Source organism: Ambystoma mexicanum, chromosome 9 (genome assembly GCF_040938575.1).
Source record: "Ambystoma mexicanum isolate Mex_15411 chromosome 9, UKY_AmexF1_1, whole genome shotgun sequence".
NCBI lineage: Eukaryota > Metazoa > Chordata > Amphibia > Caudata > Ambystomatidae > Ambystoma > Ambystoma mexicanum.
This window is the reverse complement of record NC_090931.1, coordinates 1,283,366,069-1,283,383,720: the sequence shown is the minus strand read 5'-3', so window position 1 is coordinate 1,283,383,720 and position 17,652 is coordinate 1,283,366,069. Positions and strand designations below refer to the sequence as shown.

The following is a 17,652-nucleotide window of genomic DNA, read 5'->3' as shown; positions in this document are numbered from 1 at the left end:
GTAACTTATGGGGCCACCGTATGAACCTATGCATTGGGTCTCCTTGAAGTTTCTGTCATGGAAGACCGCCTTCTTGGTGGCAATCACCTTGGCCAGGTGGGTGGGGGAGATACAGGCTCTCTCCTGTAAATCTCCGTATTTGTCCTTCCACTCAGCTAAGATGGTTCTGCAAACTCATCCTTCCTTCATGCCAAAGGTTCTGTCGGACTTTCATCTAAACAAGCCTTTGGTTCTACCCGTTTTATTTTGTAAATACTCCTTCGCCTGCTGAAAGGTCATTGCATTCGCTGGATGTTGTGCATGCCCTGATGTTCTATGTGGCACGCACAAAAGACTTTCAAAAGACTTCTCACATTTTTGTCAGTTTTGGACCTGTGGTACATGGGAAGGTCCTGTCTAAGGCTTCCATCTCCAGGTGGCTCTCCGGCTGTATCATGCATTGCCATTGTCTGGCAAAAAGACTGCTTCCAGTCCAGCCGAGATTACATTCCACCAGCGCCATCGCAGTGACTACAGCATTTTTCTATGGTGTTACCCTGCTCGCCATCTGCAGGGATGCTACCTGGAGGTCTACCCACACCTTCACAAGATTCTACTGTGTTGACAGGGATTCCAGGGCGAGTCCCGGGTCGGCCAGTTAGTGCTGCGCAAACTGTTTGTTTGAGGTGAGTATGTTCCAGGGTAAGTGTATTGCTTCTGTGAGCTTTGACACCTCCCGTGGTTGTATGTATGTACTGCTGTGTAATCGTATTCATGAGCATGTGAATCCATGCTAGACCCCATGCTGGAGAAGGAACACGTTACTTACCTGTAACTCTTGTTCTCCAGCATGGGTCTTGCATGGATTCATGTGCGAACACTCCCTCCTTCCCCTCTCTGGTTTTTCTTGGTCCATACTGCCAAATTAGGTGTATGACCAAATCTGAAGATGGCCCTTAGGGGTGGAGTTTAGGAGGACAAGTGTCATTGGCTGGGGCAGTTTGACCCAAAGTGACACTGATAGGCTATAGAAGTGAAGAGCAGTTTTTAGTTTAAAGCTAAACTGCTTTAATTTTACATAGGATTCCCAGCCTGATGTGGAATATTTATGAGCATTTGAATCCATGCAAGACCCATGCTGGAGGACTTGAGTTACAGGTAAGTAACTTGTTCATTGGCTAGTGGTAGTTGCTGCATTGTGTTTTGAAGGGTGTTTGGGGAAGGTGTGGCCCTTACATACTTTTTCAGGGTCTATTAGGTGCACCTGTGGGATAATTTCCATCACTTGGATGCATTTACTTCCACTTCTTCTGTGGAGGTAACTGCACTGTGTTTTTGGCAGAATTACAGTGGTATTTCACCTTGTAAAATTACGGTTTTTACTTTTTAATGCACAGTGCTAATTTCATCAGTTGAACTAGCGGTGGACAAATTAGCACCTGTTCTTGTGGGTTATTCCTCTGGCTCCAATTCCTCCAGTGAAATTAGTACCTAAGGAATAACTACCCATTTTCAGTTACCTGTAATGCTCTGCAGTATTAAAAGTGGCAGCAATTCTGTTGCCAACATTTTTGCCTTTACTGCCCACTTCTAATGAGTCCCACAATCCTAGCAGTTTTTTAAAAAGAAATATTACTGCTAAATTGTAACTACCATCCCTATAAAACAGACAGAAAAATAAAAATAGAGGTTCGGAGGCTTGGCGAATGGCTAAGCAACATAATGCAGTCAAGCTCTTTCTTTTTCAGCAGTTGTCTTACCTTTGCTGGGTTAAAGTAACATAAAAGCAACACATCTAGCAGGCAGGAGTTGATTTTTGTTGTAGTTACATGCCTCAAGGCACTGCATCCAGTAAACCTTTTCTAAGAAAAATTGTATTAAAAAAACAAAGATTTTTTTATTTGCTAATCTACCATGCCTATTTTCTACTATTTTGTAGATGGAAAAAATACAGAATCCAATTTTAAAGGTCATCTATCAGTCAAAAAGGGATTGCGTAGAAAAGAAAAAAATAGTACCCCCATGCCACCAGTTGTACCATAGAGTACCAGCTCAGTTTTGCAATTCTGTATGCAGATTGGGATTTCAGAGGAAGTACGCGTACCCAGCTGGTAAGTCTATTATTTTTTGTAAGGTTAATAACATCTTGTGTTGGTTAGTGTACTTACAGTATTACAGTATGTTTGTAGTTTTGCTTTCTTTAATATTCCAGGAAGAAAGTTTATGTGCCAAAAGAGATGCATATACAGTAGTAGATGCACACAATTTGATTGCATCCTTGAGCACAAAGGATGTAGGTGTCCCTGCACACATCTTTGAGGGTGGTTGATGGCTTGGCGTCGATCGTCCAACATCCATACTGTAGTCATGGTCCCAGTTCATGCTGGCATAGGCCTCAGGTGACTGACATGTCTTTGTCTCGCTGGGACGAGACAAATGCCTCTTGCAGCAGATTGTGTCCTTGTCTTCCAGTCATTACCTTTCACAGCTTCCAGGCAAGGATGATCATCACAAAGCAAGTAGGTATTTCCCCACTCCAATGTTGGTCTGGGTAGAATTCATTTGCCCTATACCTAGCTTCAAGCTTATTCTAAATCAAGGTTTCTTCACTTGCCTAGTGGTCTTTCTCTCCCCCCAGTGTCTGGATAACAGCTCACAGCTACCTGTTTTATGCTGATTGCTTCTCCTTCTCACTACCAGTCTAGTCTGATCACTGGATAACAGGTTTCTTCATCTGGCCTGTACTCAGTTTTATCCTCCCTCCAGCTGTGGTTCCACTGGTCTAGTCCTTTCTTTCTGTGCCACTGATGTCCCCGTTTTTTTGGCACAGCCACTTTGCTGCTCTAGCCCCCTCTGGCTGCAGCTCCAAACTTTCTTTATTAAAAGATTGTGAAATTCCATTTCATGGATCGAAATTTGAAAGAAGGCTGTCACTATCTTAGAGTATTGAGGTCCAAAGATGGTGGCTTCCGAGCTGCCAAGCGACTTTTTATGTTCTCTTGCCTCTAAGGGCATTCAGTTCTAGAGGTTCACAGATTGCAAATCGATCTCCCTTCGGTGCCTGCTCCTCCTGTCCTCAGAGGCTAAATGTGCCAGTCTCTGCAAGCATTGATCCCTGTGTGGGAGCTCTGGACCTTGAAACATTGTGTTCTGGAGTCCGTCTCCTGCATCTGCTCAGATTGTGTTTCCATTGTGGACCTGCACCTAAAGTTTACCGGGTGTGCCTTGATGTTTTGAGGGCAAAAATGCTACTCCGAAGGGTTGCCATTTTTCCCTGACTCGTTCGCTAAAGTTGAATCTTACTTTGCTTTCTGCTCTTAGGGTTACCCGTTTACCACCTCCAGCGTCACATCTCAGAGCGGTTGGTTCCCTCATCCTACAGAGCTCCCCACCACTCCGTCCTGGTGGCCAAGCAGGTAACTTTGTCACAGCGGACAAAGGACCAGATGAATTAGGTGGCCCGGTCACCGCAGACCCCCGCCATAGTGCATCATTGCTCAATGACATGGCATTCCTTCTGTTTGCACCTAGACAAATTCATTCATTTTTTCGGTATGGTCTGTCCTTGCAACACAAGCATAGGCATCATGTTGCATGCCTTGTAGCCGTATTTCGGGGAGTGTGAAACCTCATATATTACTAACAGACAACATTTGTGGTATGTATGGGAGGCATGGTATCACAAGTGTGACACTGACACAAAAGGTACAATTTATAAAACCTTTATTAAAGTTTCAATGGGGTTGGAGCTAACTTACTATACTTCCGGTCTCCCTCAGTCGGGCTCAGACCATTTCCTGATGTCAAAGACTTTTGAATGTCCAGGCTTTTTTGTGACAGACCTCTGCAGGACCACTTCGACTTTCCAGCTTTCATTTTACACTCCTATGTTATTTACTCCAGTGCTTTCTTGCCTGGGTAGTTCACTGTATTATGTACCACAGTTCAATGTGCAGTTTTTCACGTGCCCCTTCTCTCAGGGTTAACTTCAATCACCTTGCTTTTTTTTTTAACAACTTTATTTATTTCGGTTACAGCTTTATCTATGCATTACATGAGTTATTGTGACTCCCTTTACAGTTAATATGCATGCGGCTTGCCCTTTACCCCCTCCCATTGGTCCCTCCTCTGCCACCTCTTTAGTCTGTGGTGCTCTGATGGGTTGGAGACCCGTCAGGGCTTTGGGGGCCCAGAAAGTTCGATACCAGGCGGGATTGAAATGTTAACGCCGGGAATCAGGAGTGGTAGTCCAATACTGGGGCCCAGCAGTCGGTGAAGCAATGGGGAGCCCCCTTCTTCACCGCTGTGACTTTCTCTGCCACCAGGATCTCCCAGACTTTTATCCACCAGAGGGCCAGAAGAGGACCATCCTAAGCTTTCCACTTCCGCACCACTGTAATCTTAGCTGCTAGCAGTAGGTGTGTGAACAGTTTGGCAGATCGGCCAGTTTTGGGATAGCAGTTCGGGCTCGCCGCCCCGAGAAGGACTAGCTCCGGGTCCATCAGCAGTTTGCGTTGGGAGATGTCTCCTGCGATCTGCAGGACCTGCCTCCAGAAGGTCTGTACTATCGGGCATCCCCACCACATGTGAAAAAAGGATCCCCGCTCGCCTCGGCTTCTCCAGCAGCTCGGGTCAATGTCAGCGTTGCAATGGTGCAGGCGAACTGGGGAATAATACCGGCGGTGAAGGAGCGTCAGGGCGCATTCCTTGTTTGTAACGCATCTGGATGTCGAGTTGATCCTGGACCATATCTCCACCCATGTCTGGTCTTCTATGGAGTGTCCCAGGTCCGCCTCCCATCCGGACATGTATGACGGTCTAACTTTTAGCATGTCCTCATGGAGGAGGTGGTACAGTTTGGTAATCTGGCCTCGGCCTGCGCTTTCCTCTGTCGCCTGTTCAAGAGGGTGGAGGTCCCGGGTGGCTCCCAGACGGACCGTGGGTTGCGAGATCCAGTGGCGGAGTTTGATGTATGCGAGCCTCTCTCCTTCTGTCAGCTGAAAGCGGGCTTTGCACTCCTCAAAGCTGAGTGGGTTGTTGGCCTCGTAGAGTTGGGAGAGGGTTCGGAAGCTTCCTTTGTTCCATCGGCTGAAGCGAGCTGCCTCCATTCCTGGCCTGAAGTCAGGGATCCAGATGACCGGGGAGAGCGGGCTCAGGTCCCTGGGCACCTTCCTCCTCCGTCGGGCCCATGCCCATGCCTCAAGGGTCGCTTTGGTAGATGATAGCATCTGTGGTCCATGGCTCTGGGGAGGCCCCGGGATATGTAGCAGAGAGTGTAGTTGTGGCTGGCATCTGGATTGCTCGATGCGGGACCATTTTGGGGGGCCTCTGGATTCGTTGGGCCGCCAGGAAATAGTTCATCAGGTTGGGGAGCCCAAAGCCGCCCCATTTTGCAGCCCCAGTAATGACCCTCATAGGAATCCTGGCTCTGCGTCCCCTCCACACACATTTCGCTAGCTTCCTCTGTAGTTGTTGCAAGGCCTGTTTTGGGGGGGGGCGGAAGTGCGGAGCACAGGTACGGCAGTCTAGGGAGGAGGTTCATTTTGCACGCTGTGACCCGTCCCAGTAGAGAAATCTCTTGGTTGTTCCAACGTTGGAGGTCCTCCTTCAATTCCTTGAGGAGCGGGGGGAAGTTAGCAGTGTAGAGCTGTTTCGGATCTGCTGTGAGGCGTACTCCCAGATAGGCCGTTGAGGAGTAGCTCCATGCAAGTGGGCATAGTGCCTGGAGGTTGGCTACGAGGGGAGCGCCCAGGTTGACGTCTAGTGCCTCTGATTTGGAGTAGTTCACCTGGAATCCAGCCACACCTTCGAACGCCTCCAGCTTAGTTAGGGTAGCGGGCAAGGAGGATTGGCAGTTGGTGATGGAGATCATCACATCGTCAGCGTATAGGGAGATCTTGAATTGTTCGCTGTTTATTTCTAGCCCAGTGATGTTATCATTGGCTCGTGTCCTTTGGGCGAATGGTTCCATGACCATAGCAAAGATCAGCGGGGAGAGCGGACATCCTTGTCTCGTCCCGCACGAGAGCCGGATCGGGGGTGAGGTCTTCTGATTCAGGCGGAGTGATATTCTCGGGGCTTTGTAATTTGCTAGCACCATTTTCTGGAATATCGGGCCAAACCGGAATGCCTCCATGGTGAGGCGCATGAAGTTCCAGTCCACTCTGTCGAATGCTTTGGTTGCGTCCAAAGTCAAGACCGCCAGGCCCCGACGTTCTTGGGTCCCAACTTCGATGACATTGAGCGCTCAACGGATGTTGTCCATGGTGCTTCTCCCTCTGATAAACCCTGCCTGGTCCTGGTCTATGATAGTTGGAAGGATTTGCGCCAACCTGTTCGCCAGTACCTTTGAGTATGCATTAGCGTCCACACTGAGCAGAGATATCGGCCTATACATGAGCATTCCTTTGGGTCCTTGCCGGGTTTCAATAGCATGATTGTGGTAGACTCTTGCATAGAGGGTGCGATAGTGTCCGAGTCCCGAAAAGAGTTAAATAGCTCTGTCATTGGGTGTAGCAACATGGGGCGAAAGAGTTTGTAGAACTTTGGTGGAAAGCTGTCTGGGCATGGGGCCCTGGGTTTCAGATTTTTGAGTACTTCCTCCACCTCTTTGGTTGTAATCGGGGCTTCCAGGGCAGCTCTGTTCGCTTCTGAGATGTGTGGGAGCTGGGCGTCTGCTATATATTGTTCCTGGAGGGTCTGTGGGCGGGGGGCTGAGGTCAGGGTGTCGTTTAGATGGGCTGCCGCCACCCGTAGTTTCGCCCCCTCTCTATGCAGGGTTCTACCTTTCGGGTCCCTCAGTGCGGTAATGTGGTTCCGTCGGCGGGTTTTGGCTAGTTTGTACACCAGATATTTATTAGCTTTATTGCCATTCGCGTAGTCGCTCTGTTTGGTCCGGAGCAAGTTCTGGGCTGTGTCCTCGGCGTAGTGGGCTTCCAGCTTTGTACGAGCTAGTCTGACCATCTTGGCCGCTTTGGGCGACCACTTCTTCTTTAGGGCCGTGTCTGCCTCCCTCATGTCCTTCTCTAATTGGTTTCTAGTTGGTTTCTGTTCATGGTTTGTCTCCTCGTATATGCGGCAGCCTGAGCTATCAGTTCCCCTCTGATTACGACCTTCATGGCTTCCCATCTTGTTGCTGTATAGGTGAGGTCGGGGGGTTTTCTTTAAAGTAATTGCTGATTGCCTTGGCTATGGCATCACACACCGCCATATCATGCAGCATTGGTTCATATAGGGACCAACTAAGGCTGCTTTCTTGCCGGGGCCAGAGGCTAGGTTTTGTGTTGGGTATGCTCGGCATCGCAGTCTGGTGAAGTCCTCTGCTAAGAGGTGGGTCTCCTGGAGGAACCCCACCGAGGCCTGAAGGTCCTGCAGGCGTCGGTGGATGGACTTACGTTTTGTGGGAGAGTTCAGGCCCCCGGCGTTTAGTGAGATGTAGCGGAGTTTGGTGTGCTCCAGAGGGGAGGCCAGCAGGGCGCTATTAGGACTCAGGAGGGTGGTGGGTAATCCTGTGGTCAGGGAGGTCCACCAGGGGACCGGCGTCTGCACGATTCAGCTGCAACCGAGTTTTAACTTTGTCCAACTCAGGGCCATCCGGGCCCCAGTAACCAAGGGGGCTGGGGGGTTCCCAGCCCAACTAAAAGAAAGGAAGGAACAAAGATTAAACAAACTGGGCCAAACGGGCCTCGGGCTGAAGTGACTGTCCATCCACTCGGCTGGGGCATTACGTGGGACGCCTGGGTGCCAAGAGTGCAGGTTCCGGCATGGAGTGCTGAAGGTCGGTTACTGATCGTGTGCAGCAGGAGTTTTCCCTCCTTTTGGAACTTTCATCCAGCAGCTATGCTGGGTCTTTGGTGTTGAGCTGCGTGGTTTATCTGTCGGGGAGGTGGATGTGTCTTCCTCGGGTGTTGAGGGCTTGCATCCCATAATGATGCCTGCCTCCTCCAGGGCATGGATTACCCTTGTTTGGCCCTCAAGTGTGAACTGAAGCGAGGACGGGTAGAGCCAACGATATTTGATTTTCTGCTCCTGTAGAAAAGTTGTTAGAGGGCAAAGGGCTCTCCGCCGTTGGATTGTGGGAGTGGCTAGGTGCTGGACCAGCGGTATGGCGGCTCCCTGGTATGTCAGTTCGCCTTGTGAGCGGCTCACTGTCATGATCTCCTGTTTTGTCGAGAAAAAATTAACTCTGGTGATTACTTCAGGGCTACCCGCCGATGGGGTGTTCCTGCGGCCTCGATGTCTATGAGTGTGACCAAGTAGAAGTAGTGATTTATCGCAGTCTGGGAGGAGAGTGAGGAAGAGAACTCCGATGTAGGCAGGGAGGGCTTGGTCCGGGATCGAGGCGGGAAACCCTTTGATACGGATGTTGCGGGTACTATTTTTCAGGTCCTCCTGTTTGCGATGCATTGTTTCCGCGTTGTCCTCTAGAGTCTGAATTTTCTGTCACAGCTCCGCAATCTGCGCTGAGTATTCCAGGACTTGGTCTTCTGTGTCCCCGACCCTATGTTCCACCTCCTCAACGCGGTTGTCCAGGCCATCTATCTTGGTTGAGACCTCTGCCATGCAGTTGAGGAATTCCATTTTGATGTCGGCTAGGAGGCCCTGGATATCGTCTTTTGTAGCCCACTGTCCTTGGGCCCTTGTGGGCGAGGAAGGGTGGGTCGTGGGGCGGGGGGAGTCCGGCTGCTTGTGTTTCTCCCTCAAGTGGAGTAGATTGGCTATGTCTGCTGACTTCGGGCCCTTCTGCTTAGACATCTTGGTGTCCGGGTCGCCGATTGCATGGGTACGTGTTATCCGCAGGCTGGTGTTAGGGGAGGGCGATTCCGAGTGTGACCCCTTCTTTGTCCCAGCTGGGTGTGTGTATCTCCGACGGGAGTCATGAGTCCTGGGGGGGAGGCCCTACCTTGACAGCATTGACAGCATTGACTGCCGGATCTCCGCTGGTGAGGCGCACCATGTCTCCCGGGGTTTCCGGGGCTGACTGCAGTGTGTGTCAGGTTTCCCTCTGTCAGGGTGTTAGGCAGAAACCTGTGCAGTTCGCTCTGGGACCACTGCAAAAGATTTAAGACTACAGGTGTTTGGCAGTAAACCCACTTGGTAGCAGTCTGTACCACACAGATTCACTTGGTAGCTGTGGCTGAGCAGTCAGACTTCCCTCAAGAAGAGTTAGGCAGTATGCAGAGTATACACAATAGGTACAGAGACACAGTAGCACAAACAAACACTGACCAGAGCTTTGGTGTAAAAGTATATAATTATTTATTTTAAAAAAAACACTTTTAATTTACACTAGCAAAAAAAAGGTAAGTAAATTCAGCACACAGTCACTATCATATATATACAACCCTGTTCACTTATTAGACAAGTCTTAGTGAGAAACACCACTTATTTTCAGACAGAGGTGAGCGCTTAACATAAGATGACACTCTAATAAGTTGTAAAGAAAGGGAGGAAAAAGGCAGAGTTAAAGAAGCACACAAGTTTCAATACTTTTACAAACAACCACAGTAAGGCAGGATAGGCAGAGTTGTACTGGAGAGCAAGGAAGTCAATTGCAGGGCCCACTCTTGGAGAGAGCACACAGAAGGGGTCCGGGTTCACACAGTGGGGTTATGCCCAAAGAGTCTTGTAGATAGTTTGTACAAAAAGGATGAAATTAAAGTCAGGCAAAGTTAGCTAGGTTGTCCCAGGCCAGCCCAGGTTAGAAAGTCAAGGCTTTACTGTCACCCCGAACGATCTGTCGCAAGGGAAGCCAGGCGGGACACAGTACCTTAAGCGTGAAGGAAGCTCTAGCGGGGGCAGTTGTTCTTGGCAGCAGGTGCAAGTCGGTGTTTCGTCCAGAGGAAGAAGACGTCTCGCCGTGGAGGAAAGATGAAGGTTGTTGCACTGCCAGGGAAGAAACCAGCCGCGGAGTTCTCCGGTTAAAAGGTACTACCCTTCTCTTCGCGGTAGTTGTAAACCGTGGTATTCCGATTGCCGGGGTGCTTGGCACGGGCAAGACGGCCACGAGATGCTCCAGGAAGGTAAAAAGAAGGCAAAGCTGGTTATCCCCACCAGTCAAAGGAAGAAGACTCTCCGGACTGGAGGTCTACTGTCGTCGGGAAAAGTGGTGAGACGGTTCAGCAGGGCTCCACCAGTGGTGTCGTCGTTGCAGGTCGGCTCAGCTTCTCCCTCCTCGGATTCTTAGGTCCTGTGGCGACTTCTGAAGTTCCAGTCCCCAAAGCCCTGCTTTTATGCAGCACACCCCCATTCACTCAGCCTAGCTGTCAATCAAACATGCTAAGTGGTGAGCCGGCCGGCTCACCACTTGGGCCAATCACACAAGAGTGCGACTTGAGTTACCAAGGTAACTCAGTCCAGGGTGCCTTAACCCCCTCCCACACCCCCTGTGGTACCCAGACAGAGTGGCACCACTTTTGGAGGCTTCTGTGGAGAAGCCCGCCAAAAAAGTGGAACAAAGGGCTCGACTTGGGTTGGAGTCACAGAAGAGAACACAAACGCCATTTTAGAATCGAGTTCTGGCAAAAAATACCAACTGGTGAATTAATAGTAAATAAATAAACCGGCGGTATGTTCGAGGCTATAAGAATTAAATAATTAACGTTGGTAGCCTCGAACAATGGGAAAATCCCGAATAGATATATTCGCGGTCGAATATAAAAAGTAGTATCCACTGCCACCAGCCAAAACTCGATCAGGGGGGACGGAGACGTGCCCCCTCGAACAACAGACCCCGGGGCAATCGAATTGCCCCGACCAGTACGTCCACAATATGATGGTTTGTACTGGTTTCTGTTCAGAATTTGGGACTAGCAAAGCCAATGGTGACTTTACATGTCCTGGGAGACAGTAATCAGTCCCAGGGTATGGAGTCTATGTTGGGGGGTCGCTACGACATCCCTTGGTTACGGCACGCAGGGTGCTGTGTAACCCACATCAAAAAAACACATGAGACCCTATGGAGTAAAAGACCCCATAGCCCATAAAACACATGGAAAGTTAAAGGAACACCTCAAATCATGTCTAAAAGTGGGAGCAAAAGAATCTCACTCTTAGCAGGAGAGAAAAAAAATAAACCCCAAAAATCCAGCAAAGCTACTGGGGGACTCACTAGGTTTGGGAAATGAGCCTTACAGAGAATTCTCCCTAACACTCCTTGGCCAGGATTGAAGCTGAAGGTAATCCCTTTAAAGGAATAAAGTGGGCCATCTTGGAAAAAAGATCCACAATAACTAGAATTGTGTTAAATCTGTTGCATGGTGGTAGATCAGTAATAAAGTCTAACGATAAGGTGAGCCGTGGTGCAGGCGGAATGTCTAAAGGTTGTAAGAGTCCAGCTGGTTTTTTCTTTTGACTTTTGTTTTGGGCGCAAATGCCACAAGACATCATAAATGATTTAATATCCTTTCGCCAGGTGGGCCACCAGAATTGTCTTTTAATTTTAGCTTCAGTTTTTGCAATACCTGGGTGCCCCTCCATTAGGGTATCATGATAACGGGAAATGACTAGCTCTTGTAGTTCCTTGTGTGCCAGAAATAGCCACCCGTGGTAATAAGGCAGATCATTGGTGACAAAGTAGTCTGGGCCTTTTTTTACCCAGTCCTGCAGGGCTGTAGGATCAAAGAGTTGCTGGATCTTTACCTGAATGTGCTCTAGTGTCTGTAGAGTAGTCATGCCAAGAATTCTTTGTTCGGAAATTATAGGTACTGGTTCTGGGTTCACTTCTGCCTCTCCCATCCCTATTCTGGATAAGGCGTCTGCTTTAGCATTCTTACAACCTGGTCGATAGGTTATTATGAAATCGAACTCGGCAAAGAACAATGCCCATCGGAGTTGACGTGACGATTGGGCCTTGGCTGTCTTTAAATACTATAAGTTCTGGTGATCGGTGATCACAGTAATGGTATGCCTGGCACCGAGAAGATAGTGCCGCCAAGCCTTGAAGGCGGATTTAATGGCTAATAACTCCTTGTCGGTAACCACATAGTTCAACTCGGGTGCCGAGAACTTTCTGGACCAAAATGCTACTGGATGAAGCTGGCCAGTTTCAGGGTCCTTTTGAGACAGGACAGCTCCCATGGCTAGACTGGATGCATCAGTTTCCACTATGTATGGAAGTTCAGGGCGCGGGTGCTTTAATACAGGTGCAGACGTGAATTTCGCTTTCAGCTCTTGGAAGGCATTTTCAGCTTCTTCAGTCCACATAAAGCGTTTATTTTTTCGCAAGAGTGCTGTGATGGGATGTACAACATGTGAAAAATCCGGGATGAATCTGTGGTAGAAATTGGCAAAGCCGAGCATGCTTTGTACTCCTTTAACTGAACTTGGTGATGGCCACGTAAGGATTGCGTCCACCTTTTGTGAGTCCATTCGGACTCCCTTTGGGGTCAGGATAAACCCAAGGAATTCAACTTCTGTGGCATGAAAAACACATTTTTCCAGTTTTGCATGTAGTTTGTGCTGGCGCAATTTCTCAAGGGCTGCTCGGACGTGCTTCACATGGTCAGATTCTGAAGAGGAGTATACTAGAATATCATCGATATATACGACAACACAAACATCAATGAGTTCACGAAGGACATCGTTCATGAAGTATTGGGAGGCTGCTGGTGAATTGCACAACCCGAAAGGCATCACCTGGTATTCGAATAACTCATACTTAGTGCGGAAAGCAGTCTTCCATTCGTCGCCTTCTTTTACACGTACCAGATGGTATGCCCCCCGGAGATCTAATTTCGTGTATATACAAGCGTCCTTCACTTGGTCTAGCAATTCAGGGATCATAGGCAATGGGTATCGGTTCTTAACAGTTATCTGGTTCAATGCACGGTAGTCTATGCACGTTCTGAGGTCACCTTCCTTTTTGGGCACGAAGAACAAAGCTGAAGATGCAGGGGACTTGAATGGGCGAATAAAGCCATTGGCAAGGTACTGGTCTGAGTATTGTCGTAGGTGAAGGTTCTCAGGTTCTGTAAGGGCATAGATCCTGCTACAAGGGGGTTGTGCACCGGGTATGAGATCAATTTGACAATCGTATGATCTGTGAGGAGGTAAGGTTTTTGCCTGTTCTTTATGGAAGACATCCTGGCATTCTTGGTATTCTGGAGGTAGTTGCATGACTGCTGTGGTTACTGTGGCCAGGCCTGAGTTCTGATTTTTCTTTGGGTAACAGGTTTGTGCACAATCCGGGAAGGTTATTCTCTTCTCTCGCCAATCAATACAAGGATTATGTGTTTCCAACTAAGGTATCCCCAGTATTATTTGGAACTGTGGGGCTTTGATTAGATCAAACACAATAGTCTCTCGATGCCCATCCTGACCCAATAGTGTCATCTCTGCGGTGGAAGGAGTTACAGGCCCAGAGGCAATTTCAGTTCCATCGATTGTGGTGATGACATCGGAGGTGGTTTTTCGGCAGAGAGGTAGATTCATCCTGGAAGCCAATTCATAGTCCACATAGTTTCCTATGGCCCCGCTATCAATGTATGCCCTTACTGCGTGCATACGCGATGGCTGCCCTGGATCTACGAGGACCATTGGTATGATGAAATGCGAGGTGTGAGTATCCTTCAAGCTCGGCAAGTGGACCTCTACGCTTGTCGGGCGTGGTTGTTTCCCAAGTCTGACTCCATATGGCTTTTATCAGCAGCTCCTACCACCTTCTTGGGTGGTTTTATAGGGCAATCCCGTACAAAATGCCCAGAAGTTCCACAATATAGACACACTTGCATTTACCGTCTCTTTTCTCTTTCCTTCTGGGTTAAGGATCCTTTAACCCCTCCGATTTGCATGGGTTCTGAAGCATCTGCTCCTTTAGGGTTAGCGTGGGTTTTGACCAACACCCGATTCTCAAACTTGGCTCGATCAGCCTTTCTGTTCTGAAGTCTGTGATCCAACTGGACCACTAAGTCTATATATTCAACGCAGTCTTGAGGTGGGTTCACGACTTGAGCCAAGACATCCTTGAGTTCTCCTCGAAGCCCTCGATGAAATAACGTGATTAGTTTTACCTCAGGCCATCAAGTTTCCACTATCAACCTATTAAAGGTTGCGATGTAGGATAGAAGGTTCTGGTTACCCTGTCGTAGGGACAAAAGTTCGTTATCCAGGGCCTGTCGTTGGGAGTGCTGGGCAAATAGTCTTTCCATGCTCCTTTAAAAGCCCTGAAAATCCCGAAGAATTGGGTCATCCTGAGTAACTAGTGTAATTGACCAATCAGCTGCACTGCCGCTGAGATATGACAATACAAAGGCTACCTTGGCTTGATCGTTTGGGAAGGCTCCAGGTCTGCATAAAAAGTGCAAGCGGCATTGGTTCATAAACACGGCGAACCTTTTGGGGTCTCCGGCAAAGCGTTCGGGTGGAGCTAATGGAATATTTCCTGGTAGGTTTATTTGCATAGGGTTACTCGATAACACAGGGGCTGGATTTCCCCCGGAATCTGGTAGGGGTGCTTGTCCAGCCTTGCTTTGCAATAGTTGCCTAGCAAGGTCATCAGTTCGCTCTTTTGACAAAATCAGTTCTCTCCTAAGAGCATTGGTTTCTTGACGGGCGGAATGCACTTCTGCCCTCAGTTCCCCTAGTAATTGGGCCAATTGGTCAGTCTCTGAGGTATCCATAACGCCCGGGTGGGAATTTGTGGGTAGGCTTCGCGTTCTGTTACGCTCACCTGGCTCCCACAGAGGCGTCGATCGGAACTGGACACCTGCGGTCTCCACCAATGTGACGCATAGGGCCGAGATGACGGACTGGACTGGCCCACCTAGCTTCGTTTGCTTGGCCCGTAGGAATATTCTTCTGCAAATGGAGAAAGGGAATTAACCACCCGTGGAGTTGAGCGTAAATACCCCACCCCCGCTGTTCTCCCCACAGATCACCTTTGATGTCCCTGATGGTTTGAAAAGATGAGCTCTCCATCCTGCACTGAGCGCAGGGGCGCGTTGATAACCCGTTGCTTCACTGGCTAGAAGGAATTGGTGAGTTCCAGAACAATATTGACTCCGAGATTCCCGGCAAGACACCGTAAGTATAAAGTTCATAAGAGTTCAAATGCCTGACTTTCACTCTTGTCGGATTCCTTGCAGGTTGCAGCTTGACCCTAATGAAGAGTTCCTCGTGGCAACCGATAGTATTCTGGTAAGGATTTGTATTTTCCAACACAGTTCGATAAAATAATGTCAATATGTAACCTGTTGCTTTCTCCCTTATTCAGGTGCTGAGAGAACGTATGAAGTCTCGGGGAATAATTCCTCCGGCGGTAAAATCAGGTAAGTCTATTGTGGTGAGGAGGGTTCCCCTTGTTAGTCCCTTTGTTTCACCTTGCTGTCCTTTTGTTTCCCCTTAGGGGCTGGGGTTCGGCGAAGATGCAGTGGAAGCTGTGCCGACCCGTGAAGAGGAATAGTACCCCCGGTGGTAAAATCAGGTAGGTCTATGGGGGGTAACTAATATTCCTCTGTGTATTCCCTTGGCTCACCTTGCTGTTCTTGTCTTCTCCTTAGGTGCCGGAGTGCGGCGGGAACATGCAGGAGGATGGGGTGGAATGTGAAGATGCTGCGAAGGCCGGTGAGTTCAGCGCGGCGCTGCAGCAGGCGAGGCGACGCGCATAAATAGCTTCTTTCTTCCAGCTCGAAGGTGCGATGGATCGGGAATTCAGGTAAGGATCAAAGGTATTGCTCTTGTTCTAACCTTTTCTCCTTCTTTCTCCCTTTTTCTAGGAGCTCCAAACTCGAGGCGGGCGTGGCAGAAGGCTGGATGCAGACTTGCAGGCACGGTGAGCGTTACGCTGCTGGATGCAGAATAACACGAAGCGTGTGCTGCTCTTCGGGCGTGGTTTAAATAGCCTCCAAAGTAGTCCCAGGTAAGTATTTCTCCCCAGCCCCGCCCATGTAAAAAATAGTCCCTAAGTAAAGTAGTCCCTTCCAAGCCTCTTTTGGCTTGGAGCTCTTGCAGCATGGTCTGCATCAGGTAAGTTTGCAGCATGGTCTGCATCAGGTAAGTTTTAATCTATGAGCCTGGCGCCTATGGCGCCAGGACTGACTCTCCATATGAGCCTGGCACCATAGGCGCCAGGACTGGACCCAGATAGCGCCTAGCAGGGGTTGTTGGGCTTGCTTGGGATAACTTGATGCCTGCTTCCGGGGTTGCTGGACTTGGTCTGGGTCCCCGGGGGTTGGCATCATGACACAGCCAAAGAGAATTATTGGTGCCAAGAGTAGGGTCCTGGGCTGGGTCCCTCAGTTCCACAGACCCCTCAAAAGCCTCTGTAGGCCTAACTGAAGTGACTGGGATGTTTTCTGCTGTTATGCCAGTTTCGTTTGGCCTGCTGGTTGCCTGTTGTTCTCAATGTTTCACTGTTTGTAGTGTGATGGGGCTGTCACGGCAGATCCTCCAGTGATATCTGTGCTGGCGAAGGACCACATATGTCAGGTGTGTGGTCGGGACCCTTCTGCTAGACAGCCGAGTGCAGCGAGGATGAGCTGGCGCTGTGTCTCTGCATCCCCCACGTGGTGTGCAGAGAAGGGGGGAGGCCCCCAAGGCAGTCCGTTGTGTCTTCAGGAATCGAGGTGAGGAGGCCCTGAGGGGCCGTTGCCTTGAGCAGGAGGGGACCAAGGAGGAGGAGGTATCTCGGGCCTCCCCCAGGCCGATGTCAGGGCCTGCGGGCTTGTCGCAGGGCTAGAGGCGTATTGCAGATCTGGTGGTGGGTCGGCTCCGGCTGATGCTGGGCCCGTGCTGGAGGGGAGCGCGCGGACTGCGGGCCTCTTGTAGCTCCTCGGGGACCCAGGGATGACGCGGCAGGTCCACAAAGGACCGTGATGGTGTGGTGGCGGGGCCTGCACGACACTGCAGGCCAGACTGGCTCGGTGGCGGGGCCGAAACACCCCTGCAGGCGGGGCGGGCTCTGTGGCTGGGCCGACCCCAGGCTCGACGTTAGAATGTAGGCCTGGTCCTGGCGTTATTAGTTCTGTTCAACGCCCCCCCGCAGCTCCCCCCTGTCCCGGAGCTCAGGTGCGGGGGGGCGCGTGGTGTTGCTCCGGCTTCTGGGTGGTGTCACTGCCCGGCCCCCGCTTCCATGTTTGTGGCTCCTTGCCGAAGCCGTCAACCGCCGGGATGGTGGGCCGGGGCAGGCGCCGGGGTCGCCCCTCCGCTGGTGCAGTGGTCATAGAGGCGGGAGCTGCTGCGGTTCACTCTGCTAGTCATGCGGAGGGTCCAAGTAAGGCGGGTCCGCGGTGGGGGCAGGTGGGCCCCTCGCAGCGCCCCACAGCCCATGGGTGGGGAGGGTGTCTGGTGTTCCGGGGGGCCGGCACCAAGCCCCAGCTCCTCGCTGCACCAAGCGCCGATCTCCTTCTTGTTGTTGGGTGCGGGGTGCAGGGCTGAAATAGGTGCTGCGGCCCTTTGGATCCCATAGTCTGGATGTCTGGGGACCTCGGTCTCCGAGGTCCATGCCGGTTTGGTCAGCTGGGCTGAAGGCTTCAGCGCGGGCCTACAGGAGCCGCCATCTTGGGGGATAGAATCATGCCCCGGGGTGGGCTCTTTGAGTAGGTGAACAGGGGGCTTCCCCGGTCCGATTTCACTTCAGAGTCGGGCTACTGGCTCCCGGGGTGTTCCGTTGCACCTCAGACTATCTTCATGCCAGGAATTATATCATTAAGCGGGCATTTTATTGCAGCAAATCCC

At 50.3% G+C, this 17,652-nt stretch overlaps 1 protein-coding gene across 3 annotated transcripts in view; it reads left to right on the top strand.

Annotated features, from left to right (window-relative positions):
• Nucleotides 1-17,652, top strand: part of LOC138489062 (protein mono-ADP-ribosyltransferase PARP9-like) — a 994,505-nt gene that overhangs the window by 836,733 nt on the left and 140,120 nt on the right. For all 3 annotated transcript variants that reach the window (XM_069616626.1, XM_069616625.1, XM_069616624.1), the window contains one exon: nucleotides 1,919-2,090. In XM_069616626.1, coding sequence (XP_069472727.1) covers nucleotides 1,919-2,090 — 172 coding nt within the window. The remainder of the gene's footprint in view (nucleotides 1-1,918; nucleotides 2,091-17,652) is intronic.